Source organism: Misgurnus anguillicaudatus, chromosome 17 (genome assembly GCF_027580225.2).
Source record: "Misgurnus anguillicaudatus chromosome 17, ASM2758022v2, whole genome shotgun sequence".
NCBI lineage: Eukaryota > Metazoa > Chordata > Actinopteri > Cypriniformes > Cobitidae > Misgurnus > Misgurnus anguillicaudatus.
In genome coordinates, this window is record NC_073353.2 from 24,153,927 (window position 1) to 24,172,433 (window position 18,507).

Genomic DNA, 18,507 nt, shown 5'->3' on the forward strand with positions numbered 1-18,507 from the left:
AGAAGGGGTTTTATGATAAAACAGACACTCGCGTTTGCCAGATATTCGCTTAATCGCATGTGTAATCAGAGTTTGGGGTTGAGTTAGTGTCTTGCGAGTATTTTGTGAAAGTGAACGTGTGCGTCTCTTTTATCATAAACCCTTTCGACGGGTATGCAGCAGGTACTTATTTTGACAAGGTGCAGGATGCACATGGTTGACATATTTTGATATTATAAGCAAAACATGAGACACTCCGAACACATATTTTGAATTTGCACACCTCGGAAGAGAAGTTACCGGTCGCCACTGATACCGCCTGATACTTTGTTATATTTCTGTATTTTTCTTTTCCTGTCTTAAAGATGCAATTTGTATAATCCGCGCCACTAGATGGCGCCAGATCAAATGAATAACAATGACGTAGATGATGCTCTGAAGCAGCGTGGACTGATGGGATTTGTTGTCTCTAACTCAAACGCTGATGCCCATCAATCAGACGGGAATGAGAAATCTTGTTACACATAAGGTAAAGTAATCAAGTTTTATAAATGTTGTGTTTGATGACAGCGTTTTTTTTCATTATGTAAGGTTTCATGTCATGTTTGAAACGCAATTGTTAGTCATACATGTTACAGTATTAGTCCAATACAATGGTTTGTTAACACAGCGCAGAATTAAGTGTTCAGATGAACAAACTATAAAAAAGCGAGTGGCCCGAAAGACGCGATTACTTCCGCATTTGTCCACAACACTGTTGTCATGTGGTTTTTACGTTGGTAAGGCGGTAACAAAGGGTAACGTAGATATTAACGTCATATACAGGCGACTGCACTGCCCCGTGTCACTGTTTAGGGCAGCAATTTTCTCATAATTTACAAGTAGTTGAAAACATTATAGATATTGTTAGTAATCAGCTGGACAAAATATATAACACCAGACTAGTGGTTTTTATTTATATATATATAGTGGTTTTATCATGTGTATATATATATATATATATATATATATATATATATATATATATATATATAGTATAGTATAGTATATATATAGTATAGTATATAGTATATATATATATATATATATATATAACTTTTTTTTACTGCAAATATCTTACAAATTGTACCTTTAAATATATTAGGAATAAGCAGTCATTTGGTACAGGCAGCTGTTATAAAGATCAAAATAACTACTTTTAGTCCCATTCAAGGAACAATAATGATGACACTTGCCAAAGCAAAATCCCAAAATAAATAATAATGAACTATACATGTCCAAAAGCAACGGAATAGCATATATATTCCTTCATTTTCCCATAAACTTATCTTTTGAGCTCCGAAAATAAATTCAGCAAAAGTCACAAGTCAAAGTGATTTTATATTGACTCAAGAAATGTGCTTAATTGCCAAATTTATTCTGCTGCCAAAATGCATCGAGTCATTGGCAGGCATTCAGAGTAAACATGTATTTTGACAAAACAATGACGAGCAACATGTAAATAGCAAAACTAGTAATTATATTAGATTATGTTGTCGTAGATATTTTTGCCAGTGACTGTTAAAGGAGTGAAATGGACTCATCAGTGTTTGAATTTTCCATGAATATATCAGGATGTTATTTTGTTGTGTATGCAGAGTGATTATAAGCTCATTGCACTTACACCAAAAACAAAACTCATCCTTTTTGTGTGATGAATAGACCAGTTGGAAAATGTGTGCGCTTACTAACTAAAATACTATGGTTGTTTTCAGTTAGCTGTGAATATGAAAGGGAGAAATATGGAATTATGCTTTTGAGACCTCTATTAAAAAATACAGATATCTTTGCAAACAGCTCAAGTCCAAGGACTCAAGTCCAAGAGGTGGTTTCCCAGACAGGGATTATCTTAAGCCAGGACTAGTTTAATTAGCATTTTAAGGCAAAACAAAGGGGATTAATGTATTTTAAAATATGACAGTGCAAGTTGTTTTCAGTTTGGACAGCACTTACATTTATTTTAGTCTAATCCATCTCTGGGAAACCGCCCCTACAAGAAGCCTATTAATCCTGCTTTTGCAGTGAAAACCATTTTTTAACCAAGTTGCCAAGTTCTTATGCTAATTTTATATACATGCTTAAAATATGCCACACTGATTTATAGACCCTTTTACTGTTTGTACACAATAATGAGGTGGCAGCGTATGCGCGCGCATTTAGGCAACGAAAGTATGGTAAGAATCAACAGTGAAGCAACACAGACAGAGGAAGTTATTTTAAAAAGTTGACTATCAACTTTTTCAACACAGCTACCAGATCCGTGTACTATAGTGGAGCGGATAGAAGACGTCAGTAGATGGCCAAATATAAAGTGGCCAGATACATATATATATATATATATATATATATATATATATATATATATATATATATATATATATATATATATATATATATATATATATATATATATATATATATATATATATATATATTAGTATATAGGTGCAAACAAACGCAAAAACCAGACATTTTAAGCTGGGAAACCGTTAAAATAAACCTTTTGAGTTGCTAACACGTTAAAACCAATGGGGAATAACACCACTTCTATTTCCGAAATGGGCGCGCAGGCTATTTGATCACGTGAGCTGTAAAAGGGTCTTAGGTACATAAAGTAAAACACACCAAACTCAAAAGACCAATTTATATTTTTTAACACTAAGTCTAAGGGAATTGTAAGTCTGAATATCATATCAGATTTATTCTGTGTATTCTGTATGCATGAACAAGGTGCACCAATGTATTGGACAGATCCAATAAATTCTGACTTGCACATAATTACTCTCAAAGGGATTGTTATATTAAAGCAGTCCACTGATAGCAATGGCATATATCGTTTATAGGATAGGGTATTGGATTTCTGAAGGTGCGGCAAATATGTGTAGATTTACAGCAAAGTGTTTTACCCTCTAACCTGAACATTCAGTCAATTCTGTCTGAATTGACTTCAGTTATTTTATCAGAACTTTATCACTGTTTGTGTAATGGAGTAGCAACACAATTAACAATTTCCTTTAAGCCCATGCATCAACTGACAAGGCAATTACTTGGCATGTCAACACTATGCTTTTTCTAGTCTATTATGAAATTAGTTTGGGTCGAGGCAGTCACACTATCACTCTTTTTCAGACATATCAGCAAATGCTTTTCATTGGCTTATGCCTTAAAGAAATGGTTCGCTATAAAGTCTTTATCTAAAAAGTATTTTTATTTTAAACAAACAAACAAAAAACATGGTACAACAAAATCTTTCTACATTCAATTCTGGTGCTTAGACAACCCAGCATTGGGTCGATTTTAAAGGAAAACACAGTTTTTCAATATTTTACTATGTTCTTACCTCAACTTAGACAAATAAATACATACCTATCTTTTTTCAATGCGTGCACTTAATCTTTGTACAGCACCTTGTGAATGTGTTAGCATTTAGCCTGGCCCATTTCATTCCTTAAATTCATACCAAACAGGTATGAATTTAGAAGCAAGGATCAAACACTTTCATGTTTTCCCTATTTAAAGACTGTTACATGAGTAGTTACACCAGTAAGTATGGTGGCATAAAATAAAACTTTTGTTTGGAGCCATAGGAATGAATGGGGTTTTATTGTGTTCGAAATAAATAAAAATGAAATGGTTGCATAACAACAACCCAACATTGGGTCATTTTTAACCCAGCACGAGGTCAGTTTAACCCAGCATGTGTTCTGTCCAATATTTACCCATTATGGGTCAAAAATAACCCAGAAATTTTTAGACATGTAGAGATTTTAAGGTAAATAACCTTTAAAATACCTTTGAAACTTACTTTTCAGAGTTGAGTGTGAAAACATGTATATACACTTTTAGAAAATAATTTCAGTTTTTGCTTTTGGTGAATGCTTAGTACATTCATATATATTCCATTCCATTGGATCAATTCATTTGTTGCCTGGGACTAACTCTGGGGTTTCTTGCGTCACATGTACTGTATGTGTATCTAAATTGCCTAATTGTCTTCCTTCTGCCAAGGCTGAGCTGTTGTCCTTGAAGCAAGTGAAAATTGAATCCAGGGCCGGTTTTTGCTATGGGCAATGTGGGCGAACGCCCAGGGCGCGATCTATGTGAGGGCGCACGAGCGCACTCAAAAAAAAAAAAAAAAAAAAAAATACATCGTTTATTAGACAAACGCTCATTTCCATGTCAAGTTAGTGCTGAGAGTCATACACAGGTTGTGTGCGTGTCAGAAGAGGCACGGGAGAAAGGGGCGGGGAAACAACTTGCCCTCTTGCTAATATGTTGCTATTAGCCACAGAACACGACTGTTTTTTTTTTTTTTTAGTTTTGCTGAACTAGCAACTATTAGAATTGCGGCACCATGTCATGCAACTAAATTCAACCATAGGCAACACACAGTCTAGTTTGTGTTAGCAACACAACAAGTGCAAACTCACACAGACCTCCTGACTGTGTCATTTTTTATTGCTATACGCTATATGTGAACTTAAATAACTTCTAATATAAATTGACATGCCATTTTGTAAGCTACAGAGTGATATAGCTTTTTAAATAATTTGTAGTGTATGGGTAACACTTTATTATAATGTTCATTAATTAACATTAGTTAACTACATTAGTTAACATGAACTAATGATGAACTGCACTTGTGCAGCATTTATTAATCTTTATTAATGTTAATTTCAACAATAACTAATACTTTATTAAAATTTGGTTAACGTTAGTTAATGCACCGTGAACTAACATGAACAAACAATGAACAGCTTTATTTCTATTAACTAACATTAACAAAGATGAATAAATACTGTAACAAATGTATTGCTCATGGTTTGTTCATGTTAGTTAATACATTAACTAATGTTAAATCATGAACATTATAATAAAGTGTTAACAGTGTATGCTTAGCATTTGTTAACATCCTAAACTAATAAAATGTGTGTTATGGTCATTTTCATTGGGTAACTGATGCATGTGTGATGTAAGTGTATCTACATATTGTATCTTAATTGTAAATGCAGGGGCACTTCTGAAATATTTTGGAGTTAGAGCACCCACTGGCAAAAATGAGGAGTCAGATACTTCCACAGCAGCCATGGCCAACAGACATGGTTGTGTAGTCTGATAAGGTGTGTGTGTGTGTGTGTTTATATACTGTATTACATTTATTTATCTTGTTTTTCTCTGTTCTTGTTACCTTTTTGTATTTAAGATTATATATAATAAAATAATACATTTTGGTTGCGGGATTTGGGGGTAATTCTTTTTTTTTCTGGGGGCGGCCAAGGGATGGTTCGCCCAGGGCGTAAATCTAGCCAGGACCGCCACTGATTGAATCCCTTGGTAAAGGCGCTACAATTCATTATGACACATTGCAATTCATTTCTTCAATATAAAAAATTTCAGGGAAAGGTCACTGGAGATATTGATAGATATTTTCATGTTCAACAAACTAGGACCCTGGTTCAGTGATTTCTCTTGTGTAAAATATAAGAATGTTATGTATATATTTTAATGGCATGATATGCATATTTTTGGGCATTATGTAAAAAGAACTTGTCACCTATTCTATTAAACAAACAGCATGACACAGGGAACGCAGTAAAACATATCTAGACATTGACTGGTTCTGCCACTTGACTTTTTTAATGGGGATTTCAAAACTGAAATGTACTGTACGTGGTTTAATAAACAAAACTTTTTAAACACATTGCTCCTGACAAATAGATGCATTATATTATAAAAAAAAATTATAAATAAGTTTTTAGGAGATCTGTGTACTGCTCTAGTGACAGCTTTTATTATGCTGGTGATCAGCAGCTACAGTATCAGCATACAGTTCTTAAATGTATTATTTACACAAACGCACTCAATTGATTATAAGGTGACTCAACTTCTATCAATCACTTCCATAATAACCATAAGACATAAAAAATAAATAAGGCCACAATTATTTATCATATTTGTCTTGCTGAAGTGTAGTGCGCATTAAGGTGCAGCTTTGATTATGTTAAACTATTAAAGGGACACAACACTTTTTTTAAAAAAATATGCTCCATTCAGCTGATCTCCGGGTCTGGCGGTACCACTTCCAGCATAGCCCAGCACAATCTACCGAATCTGATCAGACCATCAGCATCACGCCAAAAAAATAACCAAAGAGTTTCGATATTTTTCCTTTTTAAAACTTGACTCTTCTGTAGTGACAAAAGTGCTAAACCCAAGACCCAGAGATCGGCTGAATGGATTCCAAAACTGTAAAAATCTAATGCTGCGTTCCAGAGCCCATCCAAACCAGTGGGACGTGGGACTTATCCTTCTTGAAGTGTCCTAGCTCCTACTTAAAAGCGTTCCAGGCATTTGAAGTGGAACATAAACAGAAAACATGGACGACCGACCGGTCTTCTTAAGGCTCGTACAGACTACATAACTTTTAAACGTCGGTCCGAACTGTGCAGTTCACACTACAGTAAAACATCAAGTTAAACATCTTTCCAAAGTGTTCTGGAGCCATTATATAAAAGCGCTGCATGTCGCTAAGTAACTTGGTATATTTTTACCGTATTTTCATGATAACAGATAATAACGACATAATTTCACGCCATAATATAAAAAAAAACAAGTTGTGTTAAAATTACAGTGTCTAAAACAACCCTACAAGCAGAGAAGTACAATTTATAGTCTATTCCTTGAAGATTTCCTCTCACGACGACGCGATCTATGGGCGCCGCCATTGTCCTCCGACTTATTTTTCTGAAGTCGGGGTAGGTCGAACTCCCCCGAGTTCGCCGGTAGGAGGTTCCACTTCGACAGGCATTCCAGTGCACTTTTCCTAGTTGGAGGTAGAATAAGTCCTACATCCCACTGGTTTGGATGGGCTCTGGAACGCAGCATAATGTTTAACTCTAGCGGAGCTGGAAAATGAGCATATTTTCAAAAAAAGTGGAGTGTCCCTTTAACAATTAAAAGGACTCAAACCAACAATGTAATTTTTTCACAAATACAGTTTAAAAATGCCTCCTACAGTATGTAATTGAAAGTGCAATGGAGACCTCCATAATTTCTTTCCAGCATTTAATTTTTTTTTTTAATCACTTATTCTGTACATAACCTTCATTAAGTAGACAAATGTATGGAAACTCATGCTTTTCACCACAAAAACACTTTATTCTTCGGATTCTTTGCAAATGAAACGACAAATAAAAGAATAAGTTGATTTTTTCGCCTATTGACAGTTTCAGATGTATTTAAAGCAGCCATTTATAAATGTTAAAGTTTCCACATTTTTAGTTGTGCCATACGAGTTTTTGTCAAAGTGAGGCAAGGAGACATCTTGTCACGAACATATCAATCTATCCGCTACTGCCATTGTGCCAACAAACTACGTGTCACAGCTTTGACAGGAAGTGTCCGCTGCGGATGGAAAGTTGCTATCCACAGCAATGTGCTTTAAATGAAACATGCTGTTATGCCAGACCGACTATTACCGCATCATTATTTACAGAGTTTCCTCATCATCCTCCAGGCCGCTGCTGGGTCTCGTGGGCAGAGATTCCTTCAGGTGGATGTCATCCACCTGTTTGGCGCTGTCCTCTGGCTCCTCGGGTATGGAGGGTGGCAAGCTGTCAGCGTCCGAATTGAGCACGTAGCCTGGCAGAGCGGCATGGGCGCTGATGGTGGGACCTCCGCTGCTGCGGTAGACCCGGCTGGAGAAGAGCGTGGTGGAACGTGTGCCCGGACCTCCGGCCAGCTGGGACTGACTGCTGGTGCTGTTGTTGAGGCCGGTTAATACAGAGCCATAGCGGTAGCTTCCGCAAATCACCGGGCCCTTCCAATCAAAGGCAAGGTTCCACCGCGTCCATGTCTTCTTGATCTCGGTCTGGACCTGAGGATTAAATGTGAGGACACTAATTTTGTGTAACTGAAACGTAGTAGTTGTATATGGTTTCAGGACCTATTGATTAAACATAAAGGTATGTGGATTGTCAGCTGGACATGGATAAAAGTATAGGCCAAATGCATAATTTAAAATGTTCACAATATTTTCGCTGGAGATATAACATTGTGTCACTGCAGTTGCTCGCAGAAGAAGTTGAACATTTCTCAACTTTTCAAGCGCCAACGCATGCATCAGCCAATCAGATCGCCTTATGCAAATAACTTGGTGCAGAGCCAGCCAATTACATAGAAGACTGAAGAACAGAGGAGCATGTGTTGCGGCCACTGTGATTGGCTGTTGACCATGCTTTAAACACATCGCCCTCCATCAAGCGTTAACGCTGCCGCCCTGTGTGAATGTACCGTTACACTTTCTTTCAAAAGAATTTCCCAAACGGTTTTTGAAGTCAACTTCAAAAACTACTGAATTTATGTATGTAGCCTTTGATGTCTGCATGCCTAGAGAATTTTATCCACACCACAGTATGTTGTTCGAGGCTTCTGTATTAAATGAAATAACGCTGTAAAGAAAATGTTAAAAACAAGTCTGGCACACATACTGTATGTATTGTGTGCCACAATACATTTCTCCAGACCCCTTTTGATGCTTGGTGAGGACCCACTTTGTTGTAGGTGTTACCGTCAAATGCTTTCCATTTCCAGCAAAAGAGAATCTTTTCACCGGGATTCATAAAGGGAGAGTATGAAACGGCATCACAAAACTGACTTTCAATCACGCAATGAACAAATCCTCTTGCACTACCCAATCCTCTTCACAGTCTACAGCTCTTCTTCATTCTCCTCACAGCATTTTCACTGTTATTTGTTTCAATAGATAACTTTATCTTGAATAAATTAACACAAATGTCTTGTAATACAAAGTTCAGGCTTTTAAAACATTTTATAAAGTCAACTAAACTGAAGCCATGCTTCAACACACGTGGTAACGTGATCACAAATGGCAACACAGTTTGGAGAAATATGTCAAATGTTTTAGTAGAATTAATTGCAGATAATTGTATGCGATTTACTATATCCATGGGTAAAGTATATTAGTTGATAAAAATGAAAATATTCAAAAGACAAGTTGAAATAATGTTTAAAATTTCACAATTTGTTTTTAAAATGGTCAATTTATTTTTGTATGGGGTTCCTTTTGTGCCAAAATTAAGTTGACATGCTATCTGTCTATGCTAAACCCCATTCACGCAGACCTTTGGTCCCAGAAAATACCCGTAAAATTGCCAGACAAGCGTCTGTGTGAACACAAACTCGTCCCGTTAATCTTCTGGGATCGTTGCCAGAAAAAGGACCTAGTCAGATACACGGATAACCCTCTGTGTGAACAAGAAGCCGAAAGAATGCCGTAATGGGTGTGTCATAGTGAGGACGCACGCATCATCACAACAAAAGTTATGGTTCAGCTCTTTAAAACGAGAGATAACATGCATATAAACATTCACCACGAGAAATGTTGCAAACTATATTGACGCAGTAATCAGGAAATGATAAATGAGACGCATAAACAATGACGCACGTGCCGTAGTGAGGACACGCGTGTCATGGCAACATGAAGTTGGTTCAACTCTTTAAAATGAAGGATTTACAACATTCACGACTAGAAATGTCAGCCAACTGGACTGAAGCAGATATCAGGTAAGTTTGCTCGTTACTTACTGCGTTGAAACGGAGATCATTCAGCAGCATAAAAGAATATCGCGTCACGTGCTCATTGAGCTATAATAAAGGAAAATACCCGCATGTCATCCCAACAAGATATAACGATCAGCACCTCAAAAGGCGGGTTTTAAATGCATATAAACAATCACGATGAGAAATGACTGAAAACTGTATTAAAGCACAGATCAGGGAGCTTGACAAATATCCACACTGAAGCTGAGATCAATCACCAGCATTAGAACGGTGCGTCACGCGCTCCTTTATAATCTTATCATAAACAAAAATGCACGCGAGTGGTTCTTGGAGAGAGAAATAATATATAATATGCAAACTTCAGACGCTTCATAGTAGAGAGGGCGGGACTTTCTATAGGTCTCATGTCTTTCCTGGACCATCAGATGCATTGTAATCATGGCAGTGTGAAAGAACTCAAAAAGTAAGGCTCCCGGAAAAATCCCGGATGCCTTTCCCGTGTATTTTATGGAATGTCTGTGTGAAAAGGGCTCTATGTGTCGTCTTCCATGTCTATGTGTCTGTGTCCATGTCTGTCTGTCTATGCTATGTGTCGTCTTCCATGTCTATGTGCATTGACACAACAAGATGACACAGTCAAACAACAATGAAAGATGACAGGAGTAAGTTGAGTTGACACAGACAAAAGTTGAGTCATGTGGGCAATCACATAGACATAGACAGTAAACAGACACACAGACATGGACGACGACACACAGCACAGACAAACAGACATGGACACAGACACATAGACATGAAAGACAACACATAGCATGGACACAGACAGTAAACAGACACACAGACATGGAAGACGACACACAGCATACACAGATAGCATGTCGACTTCATTTTGGCACAAAAAGAACCCCATAATATTTGCTGTTTCATCCAGTGATAATTGTGACCGTTGAAACATGAGATGCTTGTCCCACCCACAGCTCATCGTCTTGATCTGATGGGCTTTAATGCTCAACAAAATAATAATTTTTAATGAAACGCAAATGTATTCACGCTGCAAGTCTAGCATGGAAACTATGGACCAATTTCTCCCCTGAAATAGGGAACCAATCACAGAACGGGGAGGGGGCAGCAAGACGATGACGCCGTCTATGCGACACACCAAAGCAGTTTTGTTTATTCAACATGGCAGCAGACGCGAAATTAATTTTCAATGCAGCCTTAGACAGTGTTCTAAGTAGTTTTGAATGCAAGTTTATAAAAAAGAGCAACTTTTGGCGTTTAACAATTTCATATCCAAGAAGGATGTTTGAATATGGCAAGACATGATAGCCACAGAGTTTTATAGGACCAACCTGCTAGGCATCGTCATCGATAAAGTACAATTAACTTATAAATGAAGTGGTATTTAATAATATCATATTGTCATTATGCCTGTACTGTGGTTGTCACAGTGCCACTAAGTTGTGTTGCTTTTCAATACAATATACAGCTACCGGTTTAGTTGCATAGCTTTCAGCTGTGCACACACGTACCGATAAAAGTTGTTAAATTTGAATTGATGTCGCTCTACATACGTCATCTGGTATAATTGAAACGATTGGCTATGAGCTACGTACAGACGCATTTGATAGACATTCGTAGTGGCCAATTAACGACTCTGGGCATTCGTAAACCACGCCTCAAATACAAGAAAATGAGCATGTGGTTCCCAGACAACGTCTCATTCTCTATGAGACTGGTCTGGTGTTAGCCAGGCTAGAAAATACCTGAAACAATTTGAAGAACAGCGGTGTAATATTTGCTTATAGGCATTTCCTGGTATAGTGTTGTAATGGTTCTTCTTCTCTGGCACAAATGGAGTGTCTGCACAAGAGCGCCCTCTGGCTTTTGGATGTGGCGGCATTTCACTGTAATTCATTCAAATTTATTCATTCAGAAAACACGCATTTGCACAATTAATCGTCCCAGCCTTAAGTTTTTCCCATACATTCATTTATTTCTCAGTCTGCCACAAAATCTAAATTGACCACCACAAATAGATGTTTGCACATCACGTTTATCAATACTTCTGTCTCACATTACAGTTTCTCTACAAACACCCGTGGCATCAGTCGACATGCTTCGCTAAGTTGCAAAAATGCTGTGCATACATGCTAACGTGCGCATCTCGGATGCACCGCCACAAATTGCAAGGAAAACACTGGTATGGTGTACCTGATTCTCAGCCTGTAGATGTTTTTTGCCGCTAAAATTAAGTTTGGGAACTAACAACAAAGCACAGATGACAACAGGTTTGCTCGAGACAGCCCAAGCCTGAAGGTAAAGCTAATGACAATCAGTGATCTACAGTGTTTTCCTGTCACGTTTTAGTATCAGCTCAGCTCGCTTGGAACCTTAACTGAGGTGGTAATAAAAAAAAGTATGGGTACTACGTACTGTTCCCATTAGAAAAGCCCCCAAAAGTAAGCTGACCAGACCCAACCCGTGGGGTACTATGCAATGGAAAAGCCATAAGACAAAATGTTCAAGCTCTGAGACACTGCAAAATAGTGACATGCTATGCTATGCAGACATGTAGTTCTGGTGTACACATCATGTGTGTCTTTATTACAATAGAGAAGTATTTGCTTTTGTGATCATTTTATCACTGCAGATACTCACCTCGCCATTACAGTAGCAATAGATGATGGACACAAAGAAGCCCTGCAGGAAGAACAACAACACGACAACGTATTACACAATGTAAATGCTTAATCTATCTACTAACAAACAAAAGTATTGAACTAGATTTTCACACGGAGTGATGCTTGGTTTATTTTCTGTGCAGTATTGGGAATCAACAATTTAAATGCTTTAAATTCTAATTAACTTTTAGTTTCACATGCTATTTGGCAATTTATTGGCACATGTACAGTATGAGCCTACAACTCTAAAAGCAAGTGGGTCAAAAGACAATGTGATGTGTGATCTAACTTTGAGATGCTGCCAAAAAGCACAGTGACTGTACAACTCAACTCTGGCTAAAAGACTCTCAACTCATTCAGCAACCGTCAATCACAGCTGAACATCACAGAAATCAATGTGGTGTGTCAAGTGATGTCAGGCCCATTTGGAGAAGTGTGAATTTAACTGAACTTCTGACACTTGAATGTGTTTCTCCATCTTTCACAAGTACTTAATGACATGACGTTTGTAAAACACTATCAGTCTATCAGATTTGATACAAAGAGTATAAAAAGATGCTAATAACAAAATACAAGTTTTCACTTACAAAGCAATACCTGTTAAGAGAAAAAGCAATTTATTGTGGGTTTTTTTTAAGGGAGAAGAGAAAAAAGTGCAGTCAATATCTATGTGAAGTGGAATTTGGAAAAGATGGGTTTTTAATTGTTTTTTGACTGTTGCAATAGATGTGGCTTACAAGATTGCAGTAGGAAGGTCATTCCACCAGCAAGGAGAAGTGAAGGAAAATGAGCAGGAACATGATTTAGTGACCCTTTGTGAAGATAACACAAGATGCCACTCATTGGATGCAAAACGGCACGATCGCACTGTCTTTGCAATGTTAAAAGGACAGTTCGTCAAAGACAACACTGAGGTTTCTTGCTGTTTTGGGAGGAGAAATGGTCGTGTTGCCAAGTTGAATGGATATGTCGTACTGCAGCGTGGGTTGTGCCGGAAAAACAAGCAACTCTGTCTTAGCGAGGTTCTGCTGGAGGTGGTGCTTCTTCATCCAAGCCGAGATGTCTTTTAAGCAGGCTATAATATGTGCTGCTATGGTGCGATCATCTGGGTGAAATGAAAAGAGGATCTGTGTGTCATCAGCATAGCAGTAATAGGATAATCCATGTGCCTTTATGATAGGTCCTAAGGATGTTGTGTAGATGGAAAAAGGAGTGGACCAAGCACTGATCCCTGAGGGACCCCAGTGACCATCTGGTGAGCTGTGGCCCGCACACCCTTCCACAAAACACTGAAGGAGCTCTGGGAAAGATAAGATTTGAACCATTAGAGGGGAGTGCCCATGATCTTAGCGATGAAAGGGTGGCAAGTAGGATTTGATGATTGACTGTGTCAAAGGCTGTCGATAGGTCTAGTAAAATCAGAACAGAGGATTTAGATTCTGCTTTTGCTAGCTGTAATGCTTCAGTGACCGCTACCAGCACTGTTTCAGTGGAGTGGTTGCATTTGAAGCCTGACTGCTTGTCATCGAGCAGGTTGTTCAAATCAAATCTGTCCTCATGACGCTAGTTAATAAATTTACCAATTTCATTCTCCTTTGGTGTTTCTGGTTCAATCAATTCCTTGACAAAAATTGGGACACTGTTTGTGAAATCCTACAAAGTCTAAAAATCTGATTAAAGCACCAAAGTTTCCTTCCAGATTTCACACTGATTTCCATCTATGACATTAGTCCCTTTCACACATACAGTCTTTACTGGTAATTTACTGGTAAATTGACGTTAACATGTGTGAACAGAACCTTTCCGGTAAATCAGTGCTCCCAATTTACCAGTAAGACAGGTTTTAAGATTACCAGTAATTTACCGGTAAGCGCTATGTGTGAACGAAAATTATAGGATTACCGGCATTTAGAACGGACGACGTCAGACCGTGCTGACAGCTTCGGGCCAATCATTGCGTTTTAATACAGATGACGCATTTACCCCCGCAGTGTTTACTGACGTTTCCACACACATGCTGCTTGAAAGTTGAGCACACCTAAAGTTTACGTCCACATTTCTTTACCAAAGTTGTTTAAAACAGCTTACCACCGAATTGCCAACGTCCTTAGCACGCCCTCTGTGAAACCTAAAGTGCAAACAGTACTGTTGTTAAAAACGCATTTTCGGTTTGACGTCGTCTCATTCAATGTTGTTTGGTCATGAGCAACCTCGCGACTGTTTACCACAGACGTGAAAACAACAAAATACGGACCGTGGTTATGAACGACGTGGATTGTTTACAAAAACAACACTGAGCTCGCCGCGTGCTACAGGTACTTCCGCTTTCTCAACGAATTTACCGGTATTTTGATACTGATGTGTGAATGACGTCTTACTGGTAAAATAACGGAACGCCACTGCGTGTGTGAACAGCACGTTTTTGTATTTACTGGTAAATTCATTCTGGTAAATTCATGGTAATTTACCAGAATTACTGTGTGAAAGAGGCTATTGACTCCTACTCAGTCAATATTAAAGATATCAAGGTTATATTTTCACAGACTTTTCACAGTTCTTTATATAATTTTTTTTGACCCATGACTTTAGATGGGTTTTTAGACTGGGTCACATTTGTGTTAAGACACTTCTCCAAACGAACTAGGATGCTGACTGTAAGCTTTTTTATTACTTTTAATACCATTTGAATTTGCCACTCTCATTATTTCTGAGAATCCTAAATATACAATATACAGTAGCGCTATTACTTCAGTTATTGTATTACTAATGTTATAGAAGCTCAGCTCTTCCAGGATTACAACAGATCACTGCATCTTGCTACAGAGTCGTCTGAATGCTTGCATATTGTTTTAAAACAACCCACTGGATATTTTGCCATCTGTCTTTACATCTGTTCTCAGCATGTGCTATTTAATGTATTCTTGATTTGTTTCCTGGCAGCTGCTAAGGTGCCACAAGACTCAATGTTAGGTACCATTTTTGATTTACAGTTTATCAATATACAGTAGAAGACAGTATACAGTACTGATGCTACAGTAGGTATTAGTTTATGCTGACGATGCCATTATCTACAGCATCCACCCCCACTTAGGCACATACAGTAACTATTTACAGGTAGCTTTTGACATGGGTTAATAGCAGTTTACGCCAACTCAGGCTGGTAATGAATGAAGATAAATTACAGTATATTTAAGTTAACACCAACACCTTACTTACTGATTAGGAATACACCAAATGTTCGGCAAATGAAATTGTTCAAGATGAAATACAAGTTAGAAGTGAAGGCTGTGCATTCAGCCATGTGCGTACATTCGCGCACACTTAAAAATAGACTACCGTATACTCCAGGCATAAGCGTCGTTGCAAGTTTTTTAAGTTGGAGTAATGAATATGTAATTGCATTTTGAGCAGGAAAATAGAAAATGGGATTAATATCCATTTAGCCAAGACTCATTTATATGGTTGAATGTAAATGGAAGAGTTTCAACAAATCAGAGAAGTGACCGGTGTAAAAAGGCCCTATAATGTCTGCTAGAATGTTAAAAATGTTCATTGTTAAATACAAAGAAATAAAAAAGGACATTTTAAAATGTAACTTGTGCAATGGTGATAAAATTGGCAAAATAATTAAGAAAATAAAAAACATGTTCGGTATTCGGCCTTCAGCTGAGTGTTTCATTTTATTCGACTTCAGCCAAGAATTTTTCTTTTTGTGCATCCCTATTACTGACCATTATTGACCACATAGCCATCTTTTGCATTTTTAGCTCTGATGAAAAACCTTAACTGCTGTTGCATGGGAAATAGTTTTGGTGGATTTGCATTACTGTGCCCAAATTTCCTTTTGTCCTTTTATTACTTCATTATTACTTTATGAAATATCTTTTTTATACTGAGAATGTCCTTGAAAGTTGGTATTTGTGTTGTGCAGATATTTTGTCTTAACATGATTTAAACAGTTAATATTTCCTCCACCTGGCATGTATGAACCAGTGTGGGGATGAAAATAACAAGTGGCCTGATATATGAAGATATATTCAATAATTTCTATAAAAGGTTGTAATGGATGGATTTGTAAATACAGATCATGAGTGCATGTGTGCCACATACACATTCAGTTCTTGTGCATGTATTATGGTTAAAACAAATGTTTTGTAAAGATTTATTGCTTTGTATTAGATATTATGGCAACCCCTAACTGCACAAATTATGTCGGTCTTCTTGGATTTCATAATAAACATTAAACAGCCAGTCAAAACGGCACACTTGTGTCCTTCGCGATAGACTACCATTAGCTTTAGTGGCTCACCGGAAGTAATAAACAGGAAAGCAAACACTAATTCAAGCTAAATTTTCTCACCCTATTGGCAGATATTTTTGCTTGTTTTAAGCACAAATTTACTTAAATTGTTTATTAATTGTTTATGACTTATTTTCGTAGGTCATTTTGCTCATCAAGAAAATACATCTTAAGTTAAGAAATTTTAAATATTTCTACTGAAAACAAGAATAAATATTAAGTAAGAAAGTCATTTTTTGCAGTGTGCCTGTGTGTGAGGTAACATTAAATAATACATTTACTTCAGATGTTTCCATTTTGCTTTACCATCGAACAATTTCAATTGAATGTAAATTACAGTATCAAATCATATTAAACTCAAACAGATCTGTTCATTTGAAAGAACAGTTTGATGTTCCACCTTGCTTATAAATAAAGATGTTGCAAAACATTTGACAAATTTACATAATCTTTCTTTCAATGTTGCCCTTCTAATTTTTTATTCTATCGATTCATTCAATACTAAATCATGCAAATGAATGCCTTTTTATTATGATAGGTGATGTTATGCTAACATAAAAATTAGAAATTATGATTCTAAGATTATCAAAAGAGAAACATATCCATCTTGACTTGCAGAGATAACTGATTACATTACGTATGCATAACAAGTATCAGTTCCACTTACCTGGAAAGAGTTGAAGAACAGTTCGCAGTACATGCGCACCTCCCAACCCAAACCCTCGAAGGTGTGAGGCATTCCAACAAACACGATGTAGTGCACCCCAAACACAAGCACCAACACTAGTGTGGATTTGGCAAGCTTCCTGAACAAACAATAAATTAATGAAAAAAAGGTATTCTTTCGTCTCAGCGTATTAATTCTTTTTGCATTGGCATGTATTTGTAACACAATGTAACTTTGTGATGTCAGCATGATTTTAATGAGATCTCTATGTGCGTTGGTGTGATAAAACAGGTCTTTAATCCTGCTTTGATGAATGTCAACCAACACATCTTCGAATGGCTTTAATCAGAATAAAGAAATACGCAGCATTATCTTAATGGACACGTCTTGAAGACGGGTTAAAATGTCTGTCAAATTAGCCACGAAAGAGTTATTGAAAATAACTCTGTAAGATTATGAGGTGTAAATCCTTTTTTAATTAAAGTTTGATCAAAGCGCTTAGTAAAAGAAGCATTGCAGCGAATCTGAGTCAAATTAAGTGACGTGAGCCTGCAGGTCTTTAGCATTACTGTTTTGTTTTTTATTTAAAACATGACAATGAATCACCTGGGGCTCTCTTTCGGCGAAATACACGTTTGATCTATTTTGACTGCACACCGAGAGTTTATTGCTTTCTTTCTGTCACGGCAGCTGTGCAGTCTGACACCTGTGGCTGCGCAGACCACAAATTAGCGGGAAAGCAGTAATGACCAAATTGATTACTGTTATTAGCGGAGCAAAATTACATCCCTTGGCATTGTGTTTATTCCCAACTGGATTGTTTAAGAATAAATCCTCAATAACATTTTGACTCGCCAATACCCAACTGAGCATTTATTAAGTCTGAAAGCATTTTATCCCCGAAAGCCAAATCAAAATGAAAGCTAAACATGTTTTTTCAGCACGTAACAAGCTTGGTCCTCTAATACAAAGCACTCGGGAAACACGATGCTGATGCAAGATGGGAGTGATAGAAGTCACAATCAGAATCAAATCATAGGCATAGAAAGGGAAGCTTATTGAATAGTTTAGAGATGGGGAATTTTGAATCCAGGCTGTCAGATGAAAGGTTTTTAAATTACATAAGGAAATAAACTGTTGCTCTAGGCTATGCATGGTTTCTACTCGCAGCAATTTAATGGCACAAAAAGAGGATGATATTGGTTTTGGCATCTTAATTACACAGACAATTTTGGCATTGATTTCCCAATTTCGGG

The 18,507-nt window shown here is 37.3% G+C and overlaps 1 protein-coding gene across 1 annotated transcript in view; it reads right to left on the minus strand.

Annotated features, from left to right (window-relative positions):
- Nucleotides 1-7,048: 7,048 nt before the first annotated feature.
- Nucleotides 7,049-18,507, minus strand: part of pth2ra (parathyroid hormone 2 receptor a) — a 119,487-nt gene continuing 108,028 nt past the window's right edge. Inside the window, exons 11-13 of the mRNA XM_055215596.2 lie at nucleotides 17,252-17,390; nucleotides 12,262-12,303; nucleotides 7,049-7,894 (exon numbers count right to left, since the gene is read on the minus strand). Of these exons, the coding sequence (XP_055071571.2) occupies nucleotides 7,508-7,894; nucleotides 12,262-12,303; nucleotides 17,252-17,390 (568 nt within the window). The 3' untranslated portion in view covers nucleotides 7,049-7,507. The remainder of the gene's footprint in view (nucleotides 7,895-12,261; nucleotides 12,304-17,251; nucleotides 17,391-18,507) is intronic.